This window comes from Parus major, chromosome 4A, assembly GCF_001522545.3.
Source record: "Parus major isolate Abel chromosome 4A, Parus_major1.1, whole genome shotgun sequence".
NCBI classification, from domain to species: domain Eukaryota; kingdom Metazoa; phylum Chordata; class Aves; order Passeriformes; family Paridae; genus Parus; species Parus major.
Window position 1 is genome coordinate 9848889 of NC_031772.1, and position 19843 is coordinate 9868731.

The 19843-nt window shown below is 40.5% G+C and overlaps 1 protein-coding gene across 8 annotated transcripts in view; it reads left to right on the forward strand.

Moving 5' to 3' along the window:
- The first annotated feature begins 482 nt into the window (after positions 1–482).
- Positions 483–19843, forward strand: part of GRIA3 (glutamate ionotropic receptor AMPA type subunit 3) — a 144500-nt gene continuing 125139 nt past the window's right edge. For 4 of the 8 annotated variants that reach the window (XR_001521400.2, XM_015626434.3, XM_015626432.2 and 1 more), the window contains exons 1-2: positions 483–807; positions 1677–1835. Coding sequence is in view for 7 of the 8 variants with exons in the window: in XM_015626434.3 (XP_015481920.1) it covers positions 717–807; positions 1677–1835 (250 nt within the window). In the remaining variant the exon portion in view is untranslated. The remainder of the gene's footprint in view (positions 808–1676; positions 1836–19843) is intronic. The other 4 variants (XM_015626431.2, XM_015626429.2, XM_015626430.3 and 1 more) reach the window with 3 other exon arrangements.

The following is a 19843-nucleotide window of genomic DNA, read 5'->3' on the forward strand; positions in this document are numbered from 1 at the left end:
GCCTCCCGGCCCACAAGTTCTGGGCCGCCCGCACCGCTCGCCGGGCAGGAGCAGGTCCCGACCACCTCTGCACCATCCCCGGCCTCCTCTGCCAGCCCCGGCTCAGCTCGGCTCGGCTCCCCGCCCCTCCTTCCTTTCCCCACTCCCTCCCTCGCCCGCCCACAGGCGCACGCACCGCACTCTCACTCTCACACACACCACACACACCAAGCCGATGCAGCTTTAAAGGGGCAGCTGCAGCCCGGGGGCCGCCCCACGTGAGGCCGGTGCGCTCCCGCCGACCGCAGCCCCGAGCGCTGAGCCGCGGCCGGAGCCGCCGGGGCTGGGCGGGCCGAGCTGAGCGGCTGCCAGCCCGCCTCACGCCAAGTTTGATCGATAATCCCCTCCCGGCCCGGGCGGAGCAGCCTCGGCGGCTCCGCTACCCACCATCTTTGGGGGAAGTCCCTGCGTTAGGGGGGGGGGGGGGGGGGACTGCTGGAGACGGGGGAGAAAGGCAATCTCGCAGCCAATGAGCCCTGCTAGACTGGGGTGAAGACGAGAGCAGAGGGATTTGGGGAAGGAAAGAATAGAAAAAGGAGACGAAAGGAGGGGGACCATCCTCCCTACCACCTCCGCCAGCATCGCCACCACTGTTGACACCGCTCCGAGTCTCCAGTTGCGCCCATGCCTGTGCCGCCAGTTTCGGTTTAGGGGCTGAACCGCAGGGGCTGAAGAAAATGGGGCAGAGCGCGCCCCGGACCCTCCTGCTGCTGCTGGCGGGGCTGCTGGGGGAGGCTCTGGCGGGGTTCCCCAACACCATCAGTATAGGTAAGCGCCCGCCGCGGCACCGCGACCCGCGCCTTCCCCGCCTTCCCCGCCAGCCGGGGGCAAGTTGTGTGGAGGGGAGCGGGGAACGAGCCCAAGCGCCGAAGGGAAGGGGCCAGCCCTGCTCTGCTTCCTTCCCCTTACTGGGGGCGAGAGGCAGCGGCGGTGCCCGGGCTGCGCCGGCGGGCGGCTGCGAGCGGCGCCGGGCTGCCCGCACCCCTCCGAGCGGCGGGGATTGGGTCCGCGCTCTGCGGAACCGGGCCCTGGAGCAGCGCATCCCGTGGAGCACATAATGTGAGAGAGTCGTGGCGTGAATCTGTAGCGACGTGCCCGAAAGCCGGGGCCAAGCGTGCTCTGAGGCTCAGGGCAGCGAGTGAAGCGGGGGCTGTTCCCTGCCGTCCCTCGGAGCATCATTTCCCTCGGCCGCGCTATCGCTCCACCAGACCGTGAAACCGCACGTTTGCCACGCCGCACGCCGCCGTGTCCCCGCACACAACTACAGTGGCGATATTTCGGTAGTCTGGACAGGATTTAAGAGCCACGGTTCCCCAAGTTAGACTTTTAAATCTCTGTGTGGGCATCCGTGTAGAAGTGGCCTGGTTTTCAAGGTGCACCTGCAGCTCCAAGAGACTCTCATTGCTCAGGGGGCACCTGAATGTGGTGTGTGGCTTTAGAAGCCTAACTTTGGGCTTGCAATATGTATTTCATGTAGGTACTCTATCAGAGTTGTGTGCTCACGTTCAGGCTGCTCTTGTACATTCTCTCCTGCAGTGTGCAGCAGGCAAATATAACTTCTTGCTATTGTTTCTCCTCAAAATTAATTCTGAAATATCTTTCTCCTTTTTTCCTTTTTTGTTTTTCTTCTGTTGTAGGTGGACTTTTCATGAGAAACACTGTTCAGGAGCACAGTGCATTTAGATTTGCTGTGCAGCTATACAACACAAACCAAAATACCACAGAAAAGCCCTTCCATTTGAACTATCACGTAGATCACTTGGACTCTTCCAACAGTTTTTCAGTGACAAATGCCTGTAAGTAAATACCTGGTTTTAAAAAATATATTCATTTGTTACCTTGCATTCAGTTCCTTCCTGGTAGCCCAGAGTTCTTGGTCATTCAGTATAGTGGAATAAATGTGTGTAGTGACTGGAGGTTTAGTAGATTTGCAGCATTCTATGGAATACCTTAGGTCAAGTTCTCTTGTTACTTCATCCCCTTAGTTTTGTTTTTCAGGAAAACAGCCATGTTGTTGATATAGCAGTGCTGTGGAGCTGCAATCAGTGAATTGCTGCTTAAGTAAGATCCCTTTTCTGTTGAGGCTACAACCTAGCTGTGTGAAAAGGCGTAATTTGCAAATAATATGCTATGTAGGGAAAAACCAGAAACAACTGTTTAGAAGTGACCTTGAGGGGGAGAAGGCTAGAGGGTCTTACTTGCCTCATCTGCCTTGAAGTACTGAATTGTTTTCTTACAGCAAGAGTCCTGTGAAAAGCTGAGGAGACTGTAAACTGACACATACTGTTAGAGCTGAGGGGAGAGAAAATGGAATCAGAACACTTGGCGTTAGGAGAAACAGCACTGCACAAGGAGTGCATGCATAGAATTTGAGCTTTTATTAAAAGGAGATGCAAAATAGAACTTTGAGTATTGCTAATGTGGTGTTAAAATGCAAAATCTCTTTAGAAAGACTCATGCATGTTCTGCATTTTAAGAAGCATTCCTTTACCAATAGTAGTTCCTGGATATTTGTTTTAGTGATGTATCCAAATTCGATTCTATACAAGTTTTATTGTAAATCTTTGAAAATGAAAGGAGTCCTCTTCCAAAGTAACTAATGCACTTTGCAACATGTAGATATATGTCTGCATATGATCTAATGGACCGCTGAATACAATGTACTAACTTTACATTATGAACAGGTTTCCTCTCACAGTTTGTAGGTTTATATTCACACTATAAAATGGTCAAAGAGGAAGCGTTGTACTGAAATAATGAAGTACTGGAGTACAGAAAATTAGTAATTTTTGCTTTAAATATTATTAAGTTATTGTCTTGAATGATTTCTTTATTTTTTTATTTGCAGGAGGTAGGATAGTTCTTACATTCCAGTCCCACTGTATATTGTGAGAAAGTTGATGATTAAAAAATATACAGAAAGGAAATATTTGGACAAATTTTGGATTTATATTCTAACATATCCCCCATGTGACTGCTTCTTGGTAGTGCAGCATACTCTCCAAAGGACTTTGAAGTAGGAGCTTTAAAACTTTTGCAGGGGTGTTAATTGTGTAGTATACAATAAAAATATTTGGTAAAGTGGGAAAAAATGGTAAATAAATGTCTCTACTTTGCATCTTATTTTACTAATCCTATCCAGCCTCAACAGTTCTTACAACAAACATCAGACTATTAATCCTTAATCAGTGTAATCCCTTCAAGAGGCTATATCTCAAACACAGTTTCCTAAATATCAATTATATGGATTTAAACTAATTATGTTGAACTGCTTGGGTGATTAATTATTAATTGTTTTTTAAAAGTTGTTACCAGTGCTTCTTCCACCAGCATAAGTGATCCACGCATTTGTTTAGGGGCGGTCAGTATATTTAGTCATTGTTCTACTCATCTTCTGACATTATAATGATTTTTGTCAATGCTTATTAAAAGCTATGTCAATTTTAGTAAAGTGGGGTGGTTTTCTGTAGTACAGGGCTTCATGTTCCAACACCTGTATTACGAGTACAGTAAAATTGGGAAAACTTAAATCTCTGGAGAAACTGTAGACCAAAGATTATGTACCTAGAGTAACCTATTTAAAAGCAGATGTGAAAAAAGAAACAGACAAAAGAAAATGAAAAGGTGACCTTGTCTGTGCTGTGTTAACCATCTCATAGTACTATTGATAAGAAAAGCATATGATGAGCGCAAGTCACCAGTCATAGGCTTCAGTCGCTCAAAATATAAAAAACCCCATCAGAACAGTTGTTCTTTTGAATTTGGTACTAATCATCTTTGAAAGTCAGAACACTTATGTGTATCAATGCATTAGGATGAATTAAGAGCTCCTCACACTACCTGACCAAAATTCTAGCCTTTAACCTTATCCTCATTTCCTAGGGGAGTGGCAGATAATTTCAGTGTGCTGCCATATCCATGAAGGAATTCTTTCCACAACAATTTTACCTCACTTGGAGATAAGCATATATTGTCTCCAGTGCTGTCACACAGTCGTTTGATCAATATTTGCAATTGGCAGTGTTCCATAGGAAAGAAACCTGCAGTGACTGCCTTCACTGGGGAGGGAGGATGGGGCTGACTTTGTGGTGGGATAGGTACAGGAGCTAAGAAGAAATTGAAGGAAGGATCATGTATAGCCTGAGCCTAATGCCTGTACTAGTCAGTATCCTTGAAATAATACTTTTCATTCTCTTTTGCATTGATTTGTATGATAGTGACTGTAGTAAGTGTGCCTGTGTGCAGGGATTGGGGGGGCTCTGCTCAGAAAGACTTACGTTCTTACTGTGCAGCTGCACATCCCGCTTGATGCAATCTGGTGCATTCCAGAGGAGAAAAAATCCTCTTCTGAAGTATTCTCATGAGCCTGAGAAAAATAGCCTACCTCTGCTACGGCAGATTTGGCAATATCCCAACATGGGAACAAACTTGTTTAGAAGCAAAAGAAAATTCCTTCCCTAAGCCCCTCCCTCTCATTCCTTTTTCAGTTAAATGATGCATAATCTGATTTATGTACATGTATTGCCTGCTTCACCACTAGCACCAAGCCCCTGTCTGTATATTTAATTTACACACATTCGTACAATATTTATCCGCTCGGTATTTTCCTGCCCACTTATTTATTTAGCTGTATGATATCTTAACAGAGAACAAATGCAAACACAGATGAAAATTCCAGTGTATTTAAAGGTGAATTTGAAGTTTATCGGTTGGCTCTAGGGAAATTATTACATTTCTTAAAATATGCAGCTTTTTGCTATCAGTAGAAGCAGAAAACAAGATAACTTGACCTATGAATGTATAAAATCAAAATCAGGTTCTATTTTCTTTAAAAATGCTCATGTAGAGAGTCAGATAGCTTTTTCAGAATAACATGAATATAACAAGTCAAATATATAAATTTGTCACTGAAGCTATATCTTCCATGCATTTCTCATAATCTGATGAAGGATCTTTGTGTTAATGTTGAATGTGTGTTCTGTGAATTACATTCCCTAGAAATAACACGTCTGTCGGTCTGCTCTGCACTTGTAGTGCACTATACTAACACTGCTCCAGCCTCTGCAGTGTCAGCTCATTAGCACACAGATCTCATATTCCCTCTCTGCACTGTCATTGCAAAAAATTGCTGTTGTACACCTTTACAGCCAACAAATGTGTGGTTGCCTTATGTACAATTTTCAAGAAATATTTAGAAAAGTAAACTAAACCTTATGTATAGTCTCCCTTGAATTTTTAAAAGAAAGCATTTTTTTATGCAAAGCATAGTTTTCATTAAAATCTGTTGATCATGTAATGATAGTGGTGGGATGTGTGCAGATGAAAAGGGGCTGTGATTGTAGAATATAATTAATCTAGAGACAAATTCCTTCTCTCAGCTAAACCTAACCAATCTGCTCCATTAATTTTTCTGAGATTTTTCTTATGTGTCTTCTAAATCCAGAAAGGTTTTTGGTTTTTAGCAAATATATGTGTAGTGGTTTAGGGTTTTTTGTGAGCATTCATTTTTCAAGAGATCAAAAAAAGAGGGAAGATGCAAAGACATGCTAACCTTAGGTTGCTAAAATCCTGTAGGTGGTTGTATCAGCACTTTCTTGAAGGGGTCTGATTTCAGACATAAAAAATTTACTTTAGCATCCTTGCAGTCCCTGTGTTTAATCTTAAAATTTCAACTTGGAAGATTTTAATGGAAAAAGTGCACGTTCACTGTTGTGAGAGTATTGCAGAAAATGCTATCTCAGACTAGTAGCAGACAGTTTTTAACAGTTTAACTGAGCTACTCCCTTTCCCAAGGCACAGGTGTGGGGGTGTGTGCTCACGTGCACCCTCACTTGCACTTGAGCACACGTGCATACACGTTTTCTTTAGGTTCTGTTCAGCATTTCTTTTTGCCAGTGGGCAGATAATTTGCTTCCCTTGCATCTGTGTGCTCTTTGGCCAGCTGGCAAAGGACACTGATGCTGCAAGTGGTCAGCTCCCTTCTGCCAAAAGCATAAGCATGTGTTGCTGAAAGCATTGCCAAGTTTGGGCCATGTACTGGTGGTTTTGTGGGAGCAGTGAGCACAGGGGAGATGCCTGAACTCCCCCAGTATGGAATATACTCTGGTTTCTCCAGTTTTCTGTGGTAAAAAACCTGGAAATGTGCTTTCTACACAACTCCACTCATTACAAATCACTGAAAATGCCTTTTTGGCTGCAAAATGTGCTCAAGTATCGTGTGTAACTGCTGAATGACCAAGAAAAGCAGCTGGCTTCAGTTTAGGGGTCAAAGCTTTTGCATTATTTGGTCTATGTTGAAACATGAAAGGTGTGTTCCAGCTAATGTTTGTTTCCACTTCATGGCAGAGCAGATTATTTGTTATTAACCTTAATGTGATCTCAGTGTTAGCAGAAGGAATCATACCACTTTCAAACTGTGTTTTATTGTTTCTTAAATTAATTTCAGAATAAGCTTACTCTCTTTCCTCTGCTGAATACATAACATTGATATACTGTTTAGATGTTAGGGTTCCATTTAACTCATAAAATAGAGATGGAAAAAATATCTTGCATGGATGGACACGTTTTTGAGAAACTCTGGGTTCACCAAATGAATAAAGAGTAAAGCATGGTAAAAAGTGCCATTTGCTTGTTTAGTTTTGGAAATATTTTCTGCAGATGCAGATATGAAATTGTTCCGTTTTCCTGTATAACACTGGGACTGGAGGACCCACAGGGCTATTAGGATGAGTTGGAGAGCTACTGATTAACTACACCATCCCATGAAATGTAGAACAGCTGTAGTTTATCTCTGGAAAGAAATGGGGATGCCATGCTGGGAAACTATCCTGTGACAGAAGCTTATAACAACAATAAAAAAGCCCCACAGTTTTATTGACGGCTGATTCAGGAACTTGTCCAAGAGCTGCAGAAAACAGTGGGTTTCTTTCCTCTGGGTTCACTATGTTCAGTGTCTGGGAGGTGGGAGGCCATCCTACTGCCAGTGTAGGACTGTTATGCAAGAAGGTGTGAAATGGGAGAGCTGATATATTTTCAGTGTTTCTTTATTGTCACAAACCATCAATTTAACATTTTCCATTTAAAGTATATATTTTGTCATTACCAGTTTTAGATTGCTAATTTTGATTTAGTTTGGCATCCTTAAAATGTTTTAGAATATGTTATTTTTGAAACAGCAACAGTTCATTTCAAACCAAGCCAACCCGTATCAAGGAAAACCTGTGTTCGTTTATTGTGAGAAATATGTAAGGTGAATTGGTGTTGGGCCTCTAAGTTACAACCTGAGAGCAGTACTTTCTATGCTGTTGGAGAGCAGAGATCACTGGAAGGCCATGTCTCCTTTTCTAAGGAAACTCACAAGGCAGCCTAAAAACTCTGTATCTATTGTCAGGAGGTTTGCTATATGAAGGCTTGTATTTCCATTGGAACAACGTGGTGATCTAAAAACAAAAAAAAAATAGAAATTACTGGTCTAGATTAAACTACTTTCTGTGAAGCTGTGATGATCACTGCAGTGAAGCTATTTCCAAATTTCACCCATGGAGATATTTTCCTTCTAAATATGTATGTGTTATATTTCCTATCAGACCCAGAGGCTTCCCTCTGTTTTATATTATCTGCTTTGTATTATTGTTGATCTTCAGAATATCAGATGCTTTTGAAACTTCAAATTTGAAATCATCTTTGAGTTTTCATGTGCAGTCATCTGATGGAGACTCCAGAGTAGACACTCCTGTTCTGCTGTTTGTAGTCATTGCAGCTGGACACTAATAACTACCACACAGCCTCACAGTACACACTCTGGCCTGACTCTGTTGGGAAGTTTGGAGATACTTCTAAAACACCAGGTATAAAATGCAGAGTTAATTTTATTAGTGTACAGCAATGTGTGAAATTTCAAAGGCAGTGAGTGCCCTTTCAGCTGATGTCACAAAGATGTAACCATTAGTGGTGAAACTATCGTGTATGCACAGAGCAAGAGAGAAACAGATTGATAGGGTTTCTGTGTAAAGAGAAAGAGTGAATGTAGGAATGAGTTATGTCAGTGAATCCACTGAGCAGTCATTCCTGCATATCCTTGCCATTGTGTCTGAGGCTCTGGATCTGTTTCATCATCCTAACTGTTTCTAAAATAGTAAGTGGCAATGTGGAACCCTGACACAAACACCATACAGGAGGCACAGAAGCCCTTATTGCATGAGGATCAATCTAAAGAGACGCTGTGCTGTGGATAACTTGTCCAGGCACTTGTAGAAAGGGTGAATTGCTCTCCTGGAATGGATAATAGCCCAGGTGAGCACTCTTCTGCTGGAATGGAGCAACCTATCTGGTCACTTGTATGTAATTATTTTGCCAGACTGTTTGGATGTTTCAGGTATGCTGAAAGTTTTTTTGCTTTGTTTGTTTCAGTTGCAATTTACATGTTTGCTTTCAGTCCACTTATAACTTAAGTGATTGGCTTTGAATGCTTGGTCCTGCCCTTGTGTTGGGCTGGTGTTTGCTGGAGTTTATTCAAATGTCATGTTAGAAATTCTGGTCAAGAATTTAAAAAATATGCAGGGCTGTATGGGTGCTTGAATAGCTTGAGACTTTTTTAGTGAAAGGACTGTCTCTATATCTATATAAAATGATATGCAGCTGTCTGGGTAAGAGCTAGTATCTGATGGTATATAGTCTGTGCATAGTCACTCACTTTATGTGTACTTCATTATTTTCAGACGCCTTTCTCCTGGGCTAATGTGTGTAATGGTGCTTGCTGATTTCACTATGGGTAGTTTTGTCACATGCAAACATCAAGCATTTGGGCCTGGCCTATCTGGTAAAGGGACTGAACTTGGAAAATGGTGGAATCCTCTGGTGGCTCATAGCATGATTTGGAGTAAGTTGACTTGTCCTTTTGATAACATGGTTTTGCTATCTCTTATACAAGGGTAGTAAAATTTACCTCTATCTCAGAGGTACTGAAAGGCTGTTTCCAGCAAAAAACTTGGAGAGCTTAGGCGAACAGAACCTTCTTCAATTGATTGATCACTTCTTCCATTTCCTAAAAAAAAAACCAAATCCAAAACCAAAAAACAACTGACAAAAGAAAAAAGGAAAAACATCCCCAGCCAAATCCAGCCTACTTCTGATCCTATTGAGAGATAAATTGAAATTGGCAATTACAAATTTGCTGTCCTTCCTATAAGAAGATGTTCATTCCCACTGAAGGACCTGGGAGAACATGTGTCGCAGCTGTACAGAAAGCCAATCTATCACTTGGCTAAGGAGGAATTTTCAGCAAAGCTTTTAGAGAGAAAAGAAATTTAATACTGGAAAGCTTTTTGTCTCCTATGCCCTTTAGGTCTTTATAATAGGTATGGTCCATACAACTGCAGCCAGCATATGCCCAATTCTTGCCTACCTGACCCCACACTCTGCTTATTTGAGTGATGGGAGAAAGACCTGTCTTTACTAGAAGTGCTGCTGTCTGTTGATTTCTCCCAGTGAGGTGTGTAAAACGTGCTGTAATCAGTATCTCACAGCTGCTAGCTTTTCCAAGAGATGTGCAGCAGTGCGTTTCACATCTCTTGGAAAACGCTGCCTCCCGTGATTTCTTTGTCTCATTTCCATTTCAGAGATCTTAGTCTGATATAGGTGCTGCGGCCCACTTAGTGAATATGGATTAGGTCTTGTGGATCACAGGGTTGCTGCATCATGACACACATCTTGATTTGACTTTGTACTCAGCTGTGACTGCTAAAGTCCCTCAAACTTTTTTGGTGGTTGTCATTGTTGTCATTTGTGTTTTTCTGCTGCATTGAAGCTGCAGGGGGAACACAGCCTGGGGAGAAGTAGTAATGGGTAAGTTTTTTCAGGTGATGAACTTTTTGTAGTCTTTTTACAGGAGAGCATGGTAAAACATTGATTTTTACCAGTTACAGAGGTGTTGTCTTCTTAGACTTTACCACTTGTGTCACCAAGTTTGAATTCTAATGAAGTCTGCTGGTCAGAAAACTCAAGTTCATGCATTCTTTTTTTTCCCCAGCAATTAGATGAGAGCTAATTAGTGTCTATTGATTTGCAAAGGACTGACCCCAGCTCTAACCCTGCACTGAATCAAAACTGTTAGGGGGATTCTAAATTGTCTACCAAGTTTAATGTACTCACCCATCTTTCTCTGAAGTGTTTGTGCAGTGGTCAAATAGCATCTCCAGAGTGGCTTCACTACTGTTGTGGAATATGTGAAAAGCACTTGGACCTAAGGAAATGCTGAATGAGCAAACATTCTGCATAGCACCTACTATCCAACTCTGAATTTCTTTTTTAAAACATTGCTTTTTGGGCTTATTTGCTTGTGACTTCTTGATGAATAGGAAATGGGGCTGAAGAGAAAAAAGGTACATGATCATAATGTGCCAGCTAATCCTATTTCTTTCCTATTTCAGCCATGTCAGCAGAGTGATTCTCATGACTAATGATAGTTTTTATATATTTATATTGAATGCCTCAGCCAGCTCAGACCTACTTCCTCTATAGAGCCATTATCCCACTGTTCTGTGCATCCCAGAAACTAATTGTATATCCCAGAATATCATGATGGGAAATGATGGGAGCTATGTGACTTGCTAATCTTTCGTTTCAGATGTAGTTACAAAAAATGTTTTAAAGATTTAGATTGGGATCAACCATAAAATGAGAGAATTAAAAATAAAAGTTTTTTTAATAATTTCAGATCTAAAAAAAATTACTCAGCTTCAGTTGAAGTCAATTTTTTTGTTTTAGAAATGATGTATTCTGTATTCTGATTTTTTTTCCTAGTTGGAACAATTTGGTGAAGCTTATCCAAGTTAGCAAGTTGTTTCTGCAGGCATGAATCTGCCTTTTTCAGTGTAAAAGCACATGTTCTGTCCAATTTTTATAATAACATATAGAATACAGATATGAATATAAAATTCTGTGTGATTTGGAAGAAATTCTGCTTTTTTTTAGGGTATATAGTTCAAACTGCTTGTGATGGAATTTATGGACAAACGATTTTTGTCAGTCAAAATATTACAGTATGTCTTTCTACACCATCTACAGGCAATTTACTTTATTACCTGGAGAGGCAGTAAAATAAACCCAAAATTGATCAAAATGAGACCAGTAAACCCTCCCAAAGTTTTCCACTACTTTAGTTTGGCACTCCAGGTGTAGAAGCTGCTTTAAAGCATGGATCAGTGCAGCTTTACCACATGCAGAGGGTAGTAAATGTTGTGAAGGTTTCTATAACTGCAGGGTCCTGTTTCAAAGATGTGTGTTCATATGCATCAGGTGTGTTTTATTGAGTTACTTCGTTCTATGTAACACAAAAAGAAATTGGAAGTGGTGATACTTATGCATATTTGCAATGACCACTGGGACCTAATGTTTAGTGCTTCAATGTTCTACCCTCAAAAAAAAAATTTTTAAAAAAGCCTCTGTATCCCATTAGAATAAATAGGGGCAGTCAAGATACATAATGGGTTCTTCTTCTGACGTGATTTACACCGGGGTAGATTTGGAGTAACTTTGTGAAGTCAGTAAAGGCTAAAAGCAGAATGGTCCCTTCTGGGGTGTTCCTGGCTGGGAATTCCTGGTAGGGAATGTGGGTTCAGGCCAGCCAATGCATTCTTCAGGGGAGACTGTGAACATCTTAATCAGTAGCACACCTTTTCTCCAGGGCTGTGCAGGTTGTGCAGGCTCTTGACTTCAGCAAGTAACTGAATACACCCTTGTGTTGCATTGCACATTATTTCCTTCTGGAACTTTGGGAAATTTCGCAAAATGATCATGTTCAGCAGTAATAAGTGTGCCTTTATAAATGATGCTGGGTATCTCAGAAGTATCTGTAATAGACTGTGTAGAGCAGAATCTGCCAAGGAAAGATTCTGTTTTTCAATTGAAACAAAATAGTGTAAATCAAAAAGTCTCCAGTGGAAAGCGCTGATCCTGCTTTTAGCAGAAGTCATACCATGTCTACTTTCAGATTTCTGGTTTTTTCCCCCCTTTCCCAACTAAAGGTATATTTTTTGTAGCCATGAAGCTTTCACTACTTTTCTTTGCATCAATTTATGTATTTTGCAATTCTTTTATGAATAGAGGCTGTGTGACATTAAAGACCACAGACACTTCAGTGAAATTGAACTCCTTGTGTCTCAGGTGCTTGCATGAATAGTAATAGTTTTGACTGAAAAACATTGCACCTTTTTCTGAGTCATTCTAGAGATAATTCAAGAGCAGGTCTCTGGTAGAACAGGGTCTTTTGACAGAAGCATTAAGCTAACATTTAAATTTATTTTCATGTGTAAAAACACACTGTTGTTTTTCATAAATAGGGAACCTATTGTGGATAGTGATGCTACCAACTCCTTCATCCTGGTCAGGTTCTGACTGGGATCAGTATCAACATAAATCAGTTATTCTCCTGGAAGCTTTATTTAGATAAATTATCTGCACTTCCTGTCTTAAATTCTTACTGTGTTGTTCTGCAGTGCTAGCCGCTGTTTCACGTAAGATGCATTTGAGATTTGAGGCAATCTTTGCATACACTGGAGGATACAATTTGATATTAAAGTATATTTTCCTTGCGGGCTTTTCTGCAAGGATTCTGTGCTTCATTGGTACTGTCTGGAGATTCTCTGTGTTAACAAGAATTGTTTTGTTAATTGATTCCAGAATCTGCTGCTCTGGAATAGTCTGCCTTAGTCAGGATCTCCACATGAATTTTAAAATGGCATTTTTGTGGACAAAATTCTACTTTCTACTATGTTGTCTCTAAAACTGATTATATCAGCCCAGTCTTTTTCTTGTATATGCTGGGTTGATTTCAGTTTACAGCAAGATCCTCTATAGGGGCATTAAAATCAAAATTAATTGAGTTTTCAAGAAGCCTGGGTGAAGCTGTGTATGAGATATGAATCATTTCAGTTTCTCAGAAATTCAGCTCTGTAACTGAATGTGCATGGAGTACACTTGAAAAAGTGTCTGAAAACCAAAGAAAGGAGACCTTCGACTGAAAAATGGGTGTGAGAAGGGCAAAAGTAGTTTGACAGTCTCCCCTGCTATCCTGCCTGTCTCATTCTTGGATGAAAGAAGCTGTAGAAGTGTAGAGCATTAAGATCAAACCTCCTGGATAATCAGGACTGTGACTTTGTTCTGCATGACAGAGAAGGGCCTGTGGTTCCTGCTGCTGCCTGCCTTTTCCACTGAGCTTGCCAGCAAAAGGATCAATTAGTGCCAACTGCAGGAGTGCAGTTCTCTTGCAAAGGCCTGTGTCCACTAAGAACTGTTAATTTAAGCTCTCATTATGAACTTTGGGTTAATAACAGTGCATGCTGCTACCTCATAATTTACCTGAAACTGAGAGACTCTTTTACCAGTTCAGCCATCCTCCTACCTAGTTTGGGTGGTTTTTTGTGACTGAGTCCAACTTTAAATCTCCAGGAGAAGTGGATCATGTTGTGCTGTGATGATTGCATTTACCGTGTGTAGAGGTTTGTTGGCAATATAGAATAAAAAGTAGTAACTTTAAAATATTGATGATCAAAGCAATAAAGATCTACAGCTTGATAAATTCACCCATTCTTAAAAGCTGGCTTTACTTTATGAATATCCTGCAGACAATTTTACTTCAGCAATAAAATCAAGGCTTTCATTTTAACACAGCCCCAGCCTGCCTCATATCTCAGAGGTGTAGAGGTTGGGAGGTTCCCCTGTTTGTCCACTAGTAATTGAGTGTTTTCAGAGAAGTTGGTGCCATTAATACTTTTGCTGTTGGCAGTTGTGTTGAAAACATCTCACTGCAATGTTTGCTTAGTGTGGCTGGGCCTGCTGATTGTCATTAAACTAGCAATAAGCTTGTAAATTGGATAATGCTACAAGTTGAGGATTATTTTAATTGCCAGGATATAATTTTTCTGAGCAACAGGCTTTAAGACTGAAAAGTGATTTTGGATATAGATGGAACAATGTGACTTTTGAAGCTTGGTGCAGCAGCAGTTGGATTACCTGGGTGCAGACAGATGGGCTGTTGCTTCATGCTCGGACTGTGTTCAGAGGGCTTGGGCACTTCTGCAGAGCTCATCTGATGGAGTTTCTTTGGAGCATTACACTCCATGTGAAGGAGCTGAGGTGATGGCCTTGGCTCCCATTCATGATATCTGCAGAAAAGAATTCTTGAGGTCTGGTGGTGTATTGAGCTCTCTGCAGTGGTGGCTCATGGCACCACAAATCCTGCCTGGAAGCCAAGGAGTGCCAACCTCTAGGTCCTTGGGAGAACTGATCTTTCCTCTGTTTTCCCTAGTGCACACACCAGGCATCTTATAATTCTTACAGTGAAATAGGGTAGAAAACCTAGTAAGAATTCCTGGTGGTTAGGAGATTTTCCTGCAGGAACAGGAGATCTGTACTTCAGCCCAGGGCTGATGACCCACCAGTGTGCAGGATCACATGCTAGGCAGCAGTGGTGTCGCAGTACTTGCCCACAGGCCCCGCAAGGCTGCCAGGAAGAGACTCACTGCAACCACAGCAACTGGATCTTTTTCACTTCGGGGCTTTGGAAGCTTTCTTTGGGATCTGTACTCCACAGGGATGTGGTTTTTCCCTTTAGTCAGCTGTCTCTATTTCTTTTTCTCTGTTCTCTGTTCTTGCTTTGCTTTTGTAGATAGGAGTATAATTTTTTTTAAAAAGAGCCATTTCACTTCCCAGAGACAGTGAACAGGCCTGTGAATGGCGCCTTCTGTTCCCCGTCTGCCTGGGTTCACCTCGCGCCCATCAGCCTTGGCATTAGTCTCACTCACATGGAGCTGTTTGGTTTGTTTTGCTCTCAATAACTCTTTTGAGAGTGGGCAAGTTTCACACTAAAGTAGTTAAAAACCCCAAACTTGCTCATGTTTCCTTTTAAGTGACATTAGTGTAAGTCACTACCCAGGCAGGGTTTGCTCAGATCACTGGAGCTTTCTGTGACTCCAGTTTGACTTTTGAGGTATTTACGAGTCCTTGAGATCACGTGAGTTTCCTGCAAAGCTGGAACTGCCGAAGCACTGGAGGGATCCTGGAGCTTTCAGTGGAGGCTGCATGTAAATACAGTAACTGTGTGAATGAAAAAGCAACAGTAAAATTAATCAGCGTTTCTTCAGTTTCTTGAAGAATTTCTTGCCTTCTGCACTGATATGAGACTTCTGCAGCTCTCAGTGATGAACCCCCTGAAACAAATGACTGAGATTAGTATTATTTATAGATAACCACAGAGATCATTCATCCTTCTCAAGCTGTTTATTTTTGGGCAGCCCAGTGAAACTGATGAAATTGCCAGTTGTCTGAAATGCTGCTGCCAGTTGTTTGAATGAGCGGTATTGATTATAGTTACAGGACTATTCATCTCATACTGGCACGCATACAATACATGGATTATAAAAATGTTGTCTCTGTTGACAGCTGGGTTATGAAATGATACACTGAATTATATGTCCTTGCAGGCAGTGTCTGCATTGACTTTTCTTACCTTAATTCAAAAGTATTAAAAAAAATGTTACTTGAAGGAATACAGAATGGAGCATCAGACTCTGAAAATTAATTAAAGTACCTTTGTTAGAAACAACCAGTTGACAAGTTTATGGGGAAATGAGGTGACTCAGCAAAACTCCAATGAGTTCTGAGTGGTTTAAATAATCTGCTGTGGAGGCGAAGAACATTTTGTTTTATTAAAAGTGTGAAGGACTTCTTGGAAGTTGCAGATAGAAGTTATTTAAGTGTATTCAATTACCACATTTTTGTTTTAAAATCAAAGAAAGCCTTGAGACAAGCCCTGTGTGCAAGGCGCTCGGTAGTAGTCTTCTGGCTTCAGAGCAAATACTTTCATCTTTCTCATTTTAAAAATTTTAAAAAATCACACTGACGCAGTGATTGTATTTGTTGTCTATGGTTACCCTCAAAAGTTTTCCATTCTTCATTCTGTCGCTTACTTAATGGTGTGTATCCCAATTGCCTGGGTTGTTCCATCACAATGTCTTTTGCTGTGGGATTTGCTGGAGACAAGGTCAGCCGATGGCCTGTTGGCTGTGGAACAATCTGTTCTTCTAATTCAAATGAGTTAGAACCCTAAAAGTTGAAATAAAAGCCCCTCTCACATTTTAGAGACTGATCTCTCATTGATATGTTGCAGTATATTCGAAAGATTCATATTTTGGAAAAGTGTGGTCATTAAATAAAGATTAGATAGATTTTTAAGTACTGTGCTAGAAAATTTCCTTTGTCTTACTCTGTAGCCATGAATGACTGAAAATAAATGCTCAGAGCATTTTTATTTTAGTTTTACTCATGCTTACTTGTTACTTTACTTATATCTGAAAAAAACCCCTGCCTCCAGCTGCTGTCCTGAGAGGAGACTTTCCCTATATTTACCTGAACTAATTGGTACAATGAACATAACTTCATTAGCACACAGTGGTGACAAAAGTAACTGTAGAATGCTAGTGTGTGTTTTAAAATGTGTTTTCAATTGTAGCCCATTTATTAAATAATTGCATGTAAAGTTTCATTAAATACCTAAGTCCAAGTCACTGCAGCTGGAGTAGATTAATTTATCATGCCTCATGGAAACAGATCTATGTCACTATGATTCTTAAAATTATATTTAGCAGTTCTTTTTGGCAGTACAGTGTTTACAAGTTTCCTATGAATTTGTGTGTTGATCAGTTGCCAAAGGGTCGTATTCTTCCGCAGCTTGCATTACTTTTGATAGCTTTCAACTGGAATATTTCTTACTATAATTCCGAGTTTTTCACAGCATGAAATACCAATTTCCTGAGTAGGAAAATAATTTTTTCTCTTGTTCTTTCTTTCTTTCCTTCATAGTCTGAGAGGGTATTTTTAATCTGTAAAATTTGTAACTGAGAAAAAGCTTCATTTGAGTGTCTCTTGTCATTGGTTTTTCAGATCCTAGCAAGCCACTTTTTATCTGTCTGCTTCCTTCTGCTTGCTTTTCCTTTGTCTCACTCTCTGCAGAGAAGCTATTCTAATACCACTGCTTTAATTGATGATGTTTTATTCTTAAATTCTTTCTCCAAAAATTTAATCTCCTTTTATGAGATGGGATATGCTCAATCTCTGTATAGGTGAATAAGATAGCAGAATAAATATCCTACATGTTCATGGGAGAACAGACACCCCCATGCCCATGCTGTCAGCGGAGAGAGGTGGATTCTGTTGATAATTTGTGTGGTGCAGTGGCTGACAAGATACAGTAGCAAGAATAAAACATTAGTGACTACACTTGGCAAAATTTAGTGGTCTCTTCAGCTGTGAGTGGGTCTGCTTAATTGTTCCCCTGCTGAAACGATGCATTGGAGCAACACAAGCTGAGCAGTTGTGATGGCTGAACTTGCTCCTGCTGCTCATGAACCAGACAGGCTGTAAATGCAAACAGTGGGTGCTCTCCTTACCTCTAATTAAAGCATGGATGTGAGTTTGACTCTTCAGCTGCGGTGTCAAGTTACTCAGAAAGCCAACTTGGGAGGTGATAAGCAGGTATTTTTGCTAGATACCTTTTTGGCTTCCTCAGCAGAAAGGACAGTTTGAGGGTGAAGAAGTGTACAGTAGTGAATCTCTCCTTTTTTTCTCTTTGTGTTTTTAATTATGGAAAACTGTGACATTTCTACAGTTCACTTTATTGTAAAGAGGAAAATTTCCTGTGAATCCTAAGGAAAGGTGTCCTTCCCTAAGTAGAATTGTCTCATTCTTCTGTGGAGCTGCAATATGACTGCTTCTGTCCTGCCTGTGTTTTAAAGATACAAGATCAATTGTGCTAATAAAGATTACCTGTCATTGTTATCTGGGATCCTGAGAAAAGAATGGTAGAGGAAGAAATAAGAAAGGGTGATGATGTCATTTGAGAAGTTGCTTGTACAGGGCTTGTAGCTAAAACACCTTATTTAATATTCTTCAGTGCCCTGTGCTCTTTTCCATAAAGGCATTAACACCTTGTTGGAGAACCTGGATGTTGCAATTGAACACCCTGGTGTCCAAACGTGCCTTTCAACAGTCTGCTCAGCTGTATAAAATGCTGTGTGGATATCTAATTCAGGACCCAGTTTTGTTCTATGTGAGTAGCCATATCCATTGAAAGAGGCAATCTGTGTAATCTCTGTTAGATGTCAGTTGGGATGAGTTGTGTTGTCCTTCAGGAAAATGAGAGCATAAGGGCTTGCTTAGCTTAAATAACTGGTTATTTTTCAGAACTAGTTAATCAAAAGCTCAAGTTCTTTACCTGAGCTATCCGTCCAGAGTCATCCATTCAGGCAGCTTTTTCTAATCTTGGCAGCAACTACATTTTTAAACACAAACACTCTGATTATGCTGTTTTAGCGGAAGAGCCCTTACTCTTGTGTATGACAATTCTCATTTTTAAGAACTCTTGGGTTTTATTTATATATTTCTTTTGATTCAAACTTAGTTTTATGCTTTTTCACTGCAGTTGTGTCATGGACTAAATGTATGTCTTTTGCTTGTGCAGACAATATCTACTTATATCAAGGACACAGTTTTTTAAATTATGCGTACAGCAGCATTTTTGTGTACTATTGCTGTGATCAATACTATTTCTTAATAAGCAATACCATATTATTGGTCCATTTCTGAGAAGAGTCTCACAAAGATAAGTTTTCCAGAGTGAGATTAATTTCTCATTTGCTCCCCCCTAGTCTCCCAAAACTGGTATTCAGAAATAAATCTTCTAGAAGATTTTAATTATCTTGCGTTTCCCACATTGTTAGCTCTAATTAGCTGACTGTGCTTTGGATTCTCTCCCTCATTTGGGAATTTTGAATGGACTTTGTAGATACAACAGTTTTAGAAAGAGACTTCAGAATGCGGCTTGTCAGAAGGGTACGGCTCTGGTAGAGCATGATTAGTTTCACTTATTGTCTTGAACCAGCACATTTATTCTCCTTAGCTGAAGTAATGAAAATCCTAGATACTGAATTTATTTACATTTGTTTGAACTGTCTTTTTGGTGAAGAAAATATTTTTATTGTGACATTTCCATGGTTTATTTTATTTGCAGTAATACTCTCCCTCTTATGTTTTTCTTGAACGTTACTTGTGTGATAGCAGGATATGTTTTATTTGAGAATGGGTTTGGATGTTGGGAGAGTGGAAGAATAGGACCAAGTATGTGAAGGGAAGCTGCAATTTAGAAAAGGATCTGGGGCCAAAATTAAATTGCACTTCTTTGTAAGATGTGAAATGGCTTGAAAATATTCTCTACTAGGGGACAACCTTGATGTGTTTGCTGGTGCTGTCTAGAAAGATTTTCAATTATTGTATCATGGGTAGATTTTATGGAAGGGAAATTTTTTTTCTAAAGAACAGAAATTAAATAATTTTGAACTAGTGTTCAGCTCATACGTTCATGGCTACTAAATAATTCTGTTACTGTCAATCTCTCTGTTCCTGTAGTACCTCAACAAAGTAAGAGGAAAGATCCAGTGTAGTTTTGTTTTGATTCCTCCAGAGTGAAGAGGAGGCTTCTAACAGCTGACTACCACTGAATCCTTGCATGAACTGATAATTTTGGTGAGATGAAGAATAACTATCAAATAGCTTAAAACAATAAAATCCCAAAGGTTCTGTGCTTAAAGAGACAGCGTAAATTTATGAATTATATATACTATGCGTAAAATTATTTCTTGCTATCCTTACTCATAGCACCAACATGACAGTCAACCAGAGGGGAAAAAAACTTTTTTTCTCTCTCATTTTTGTAAGTGGCAGCAATTGCTGACTTGCTACACGGTTACATTCC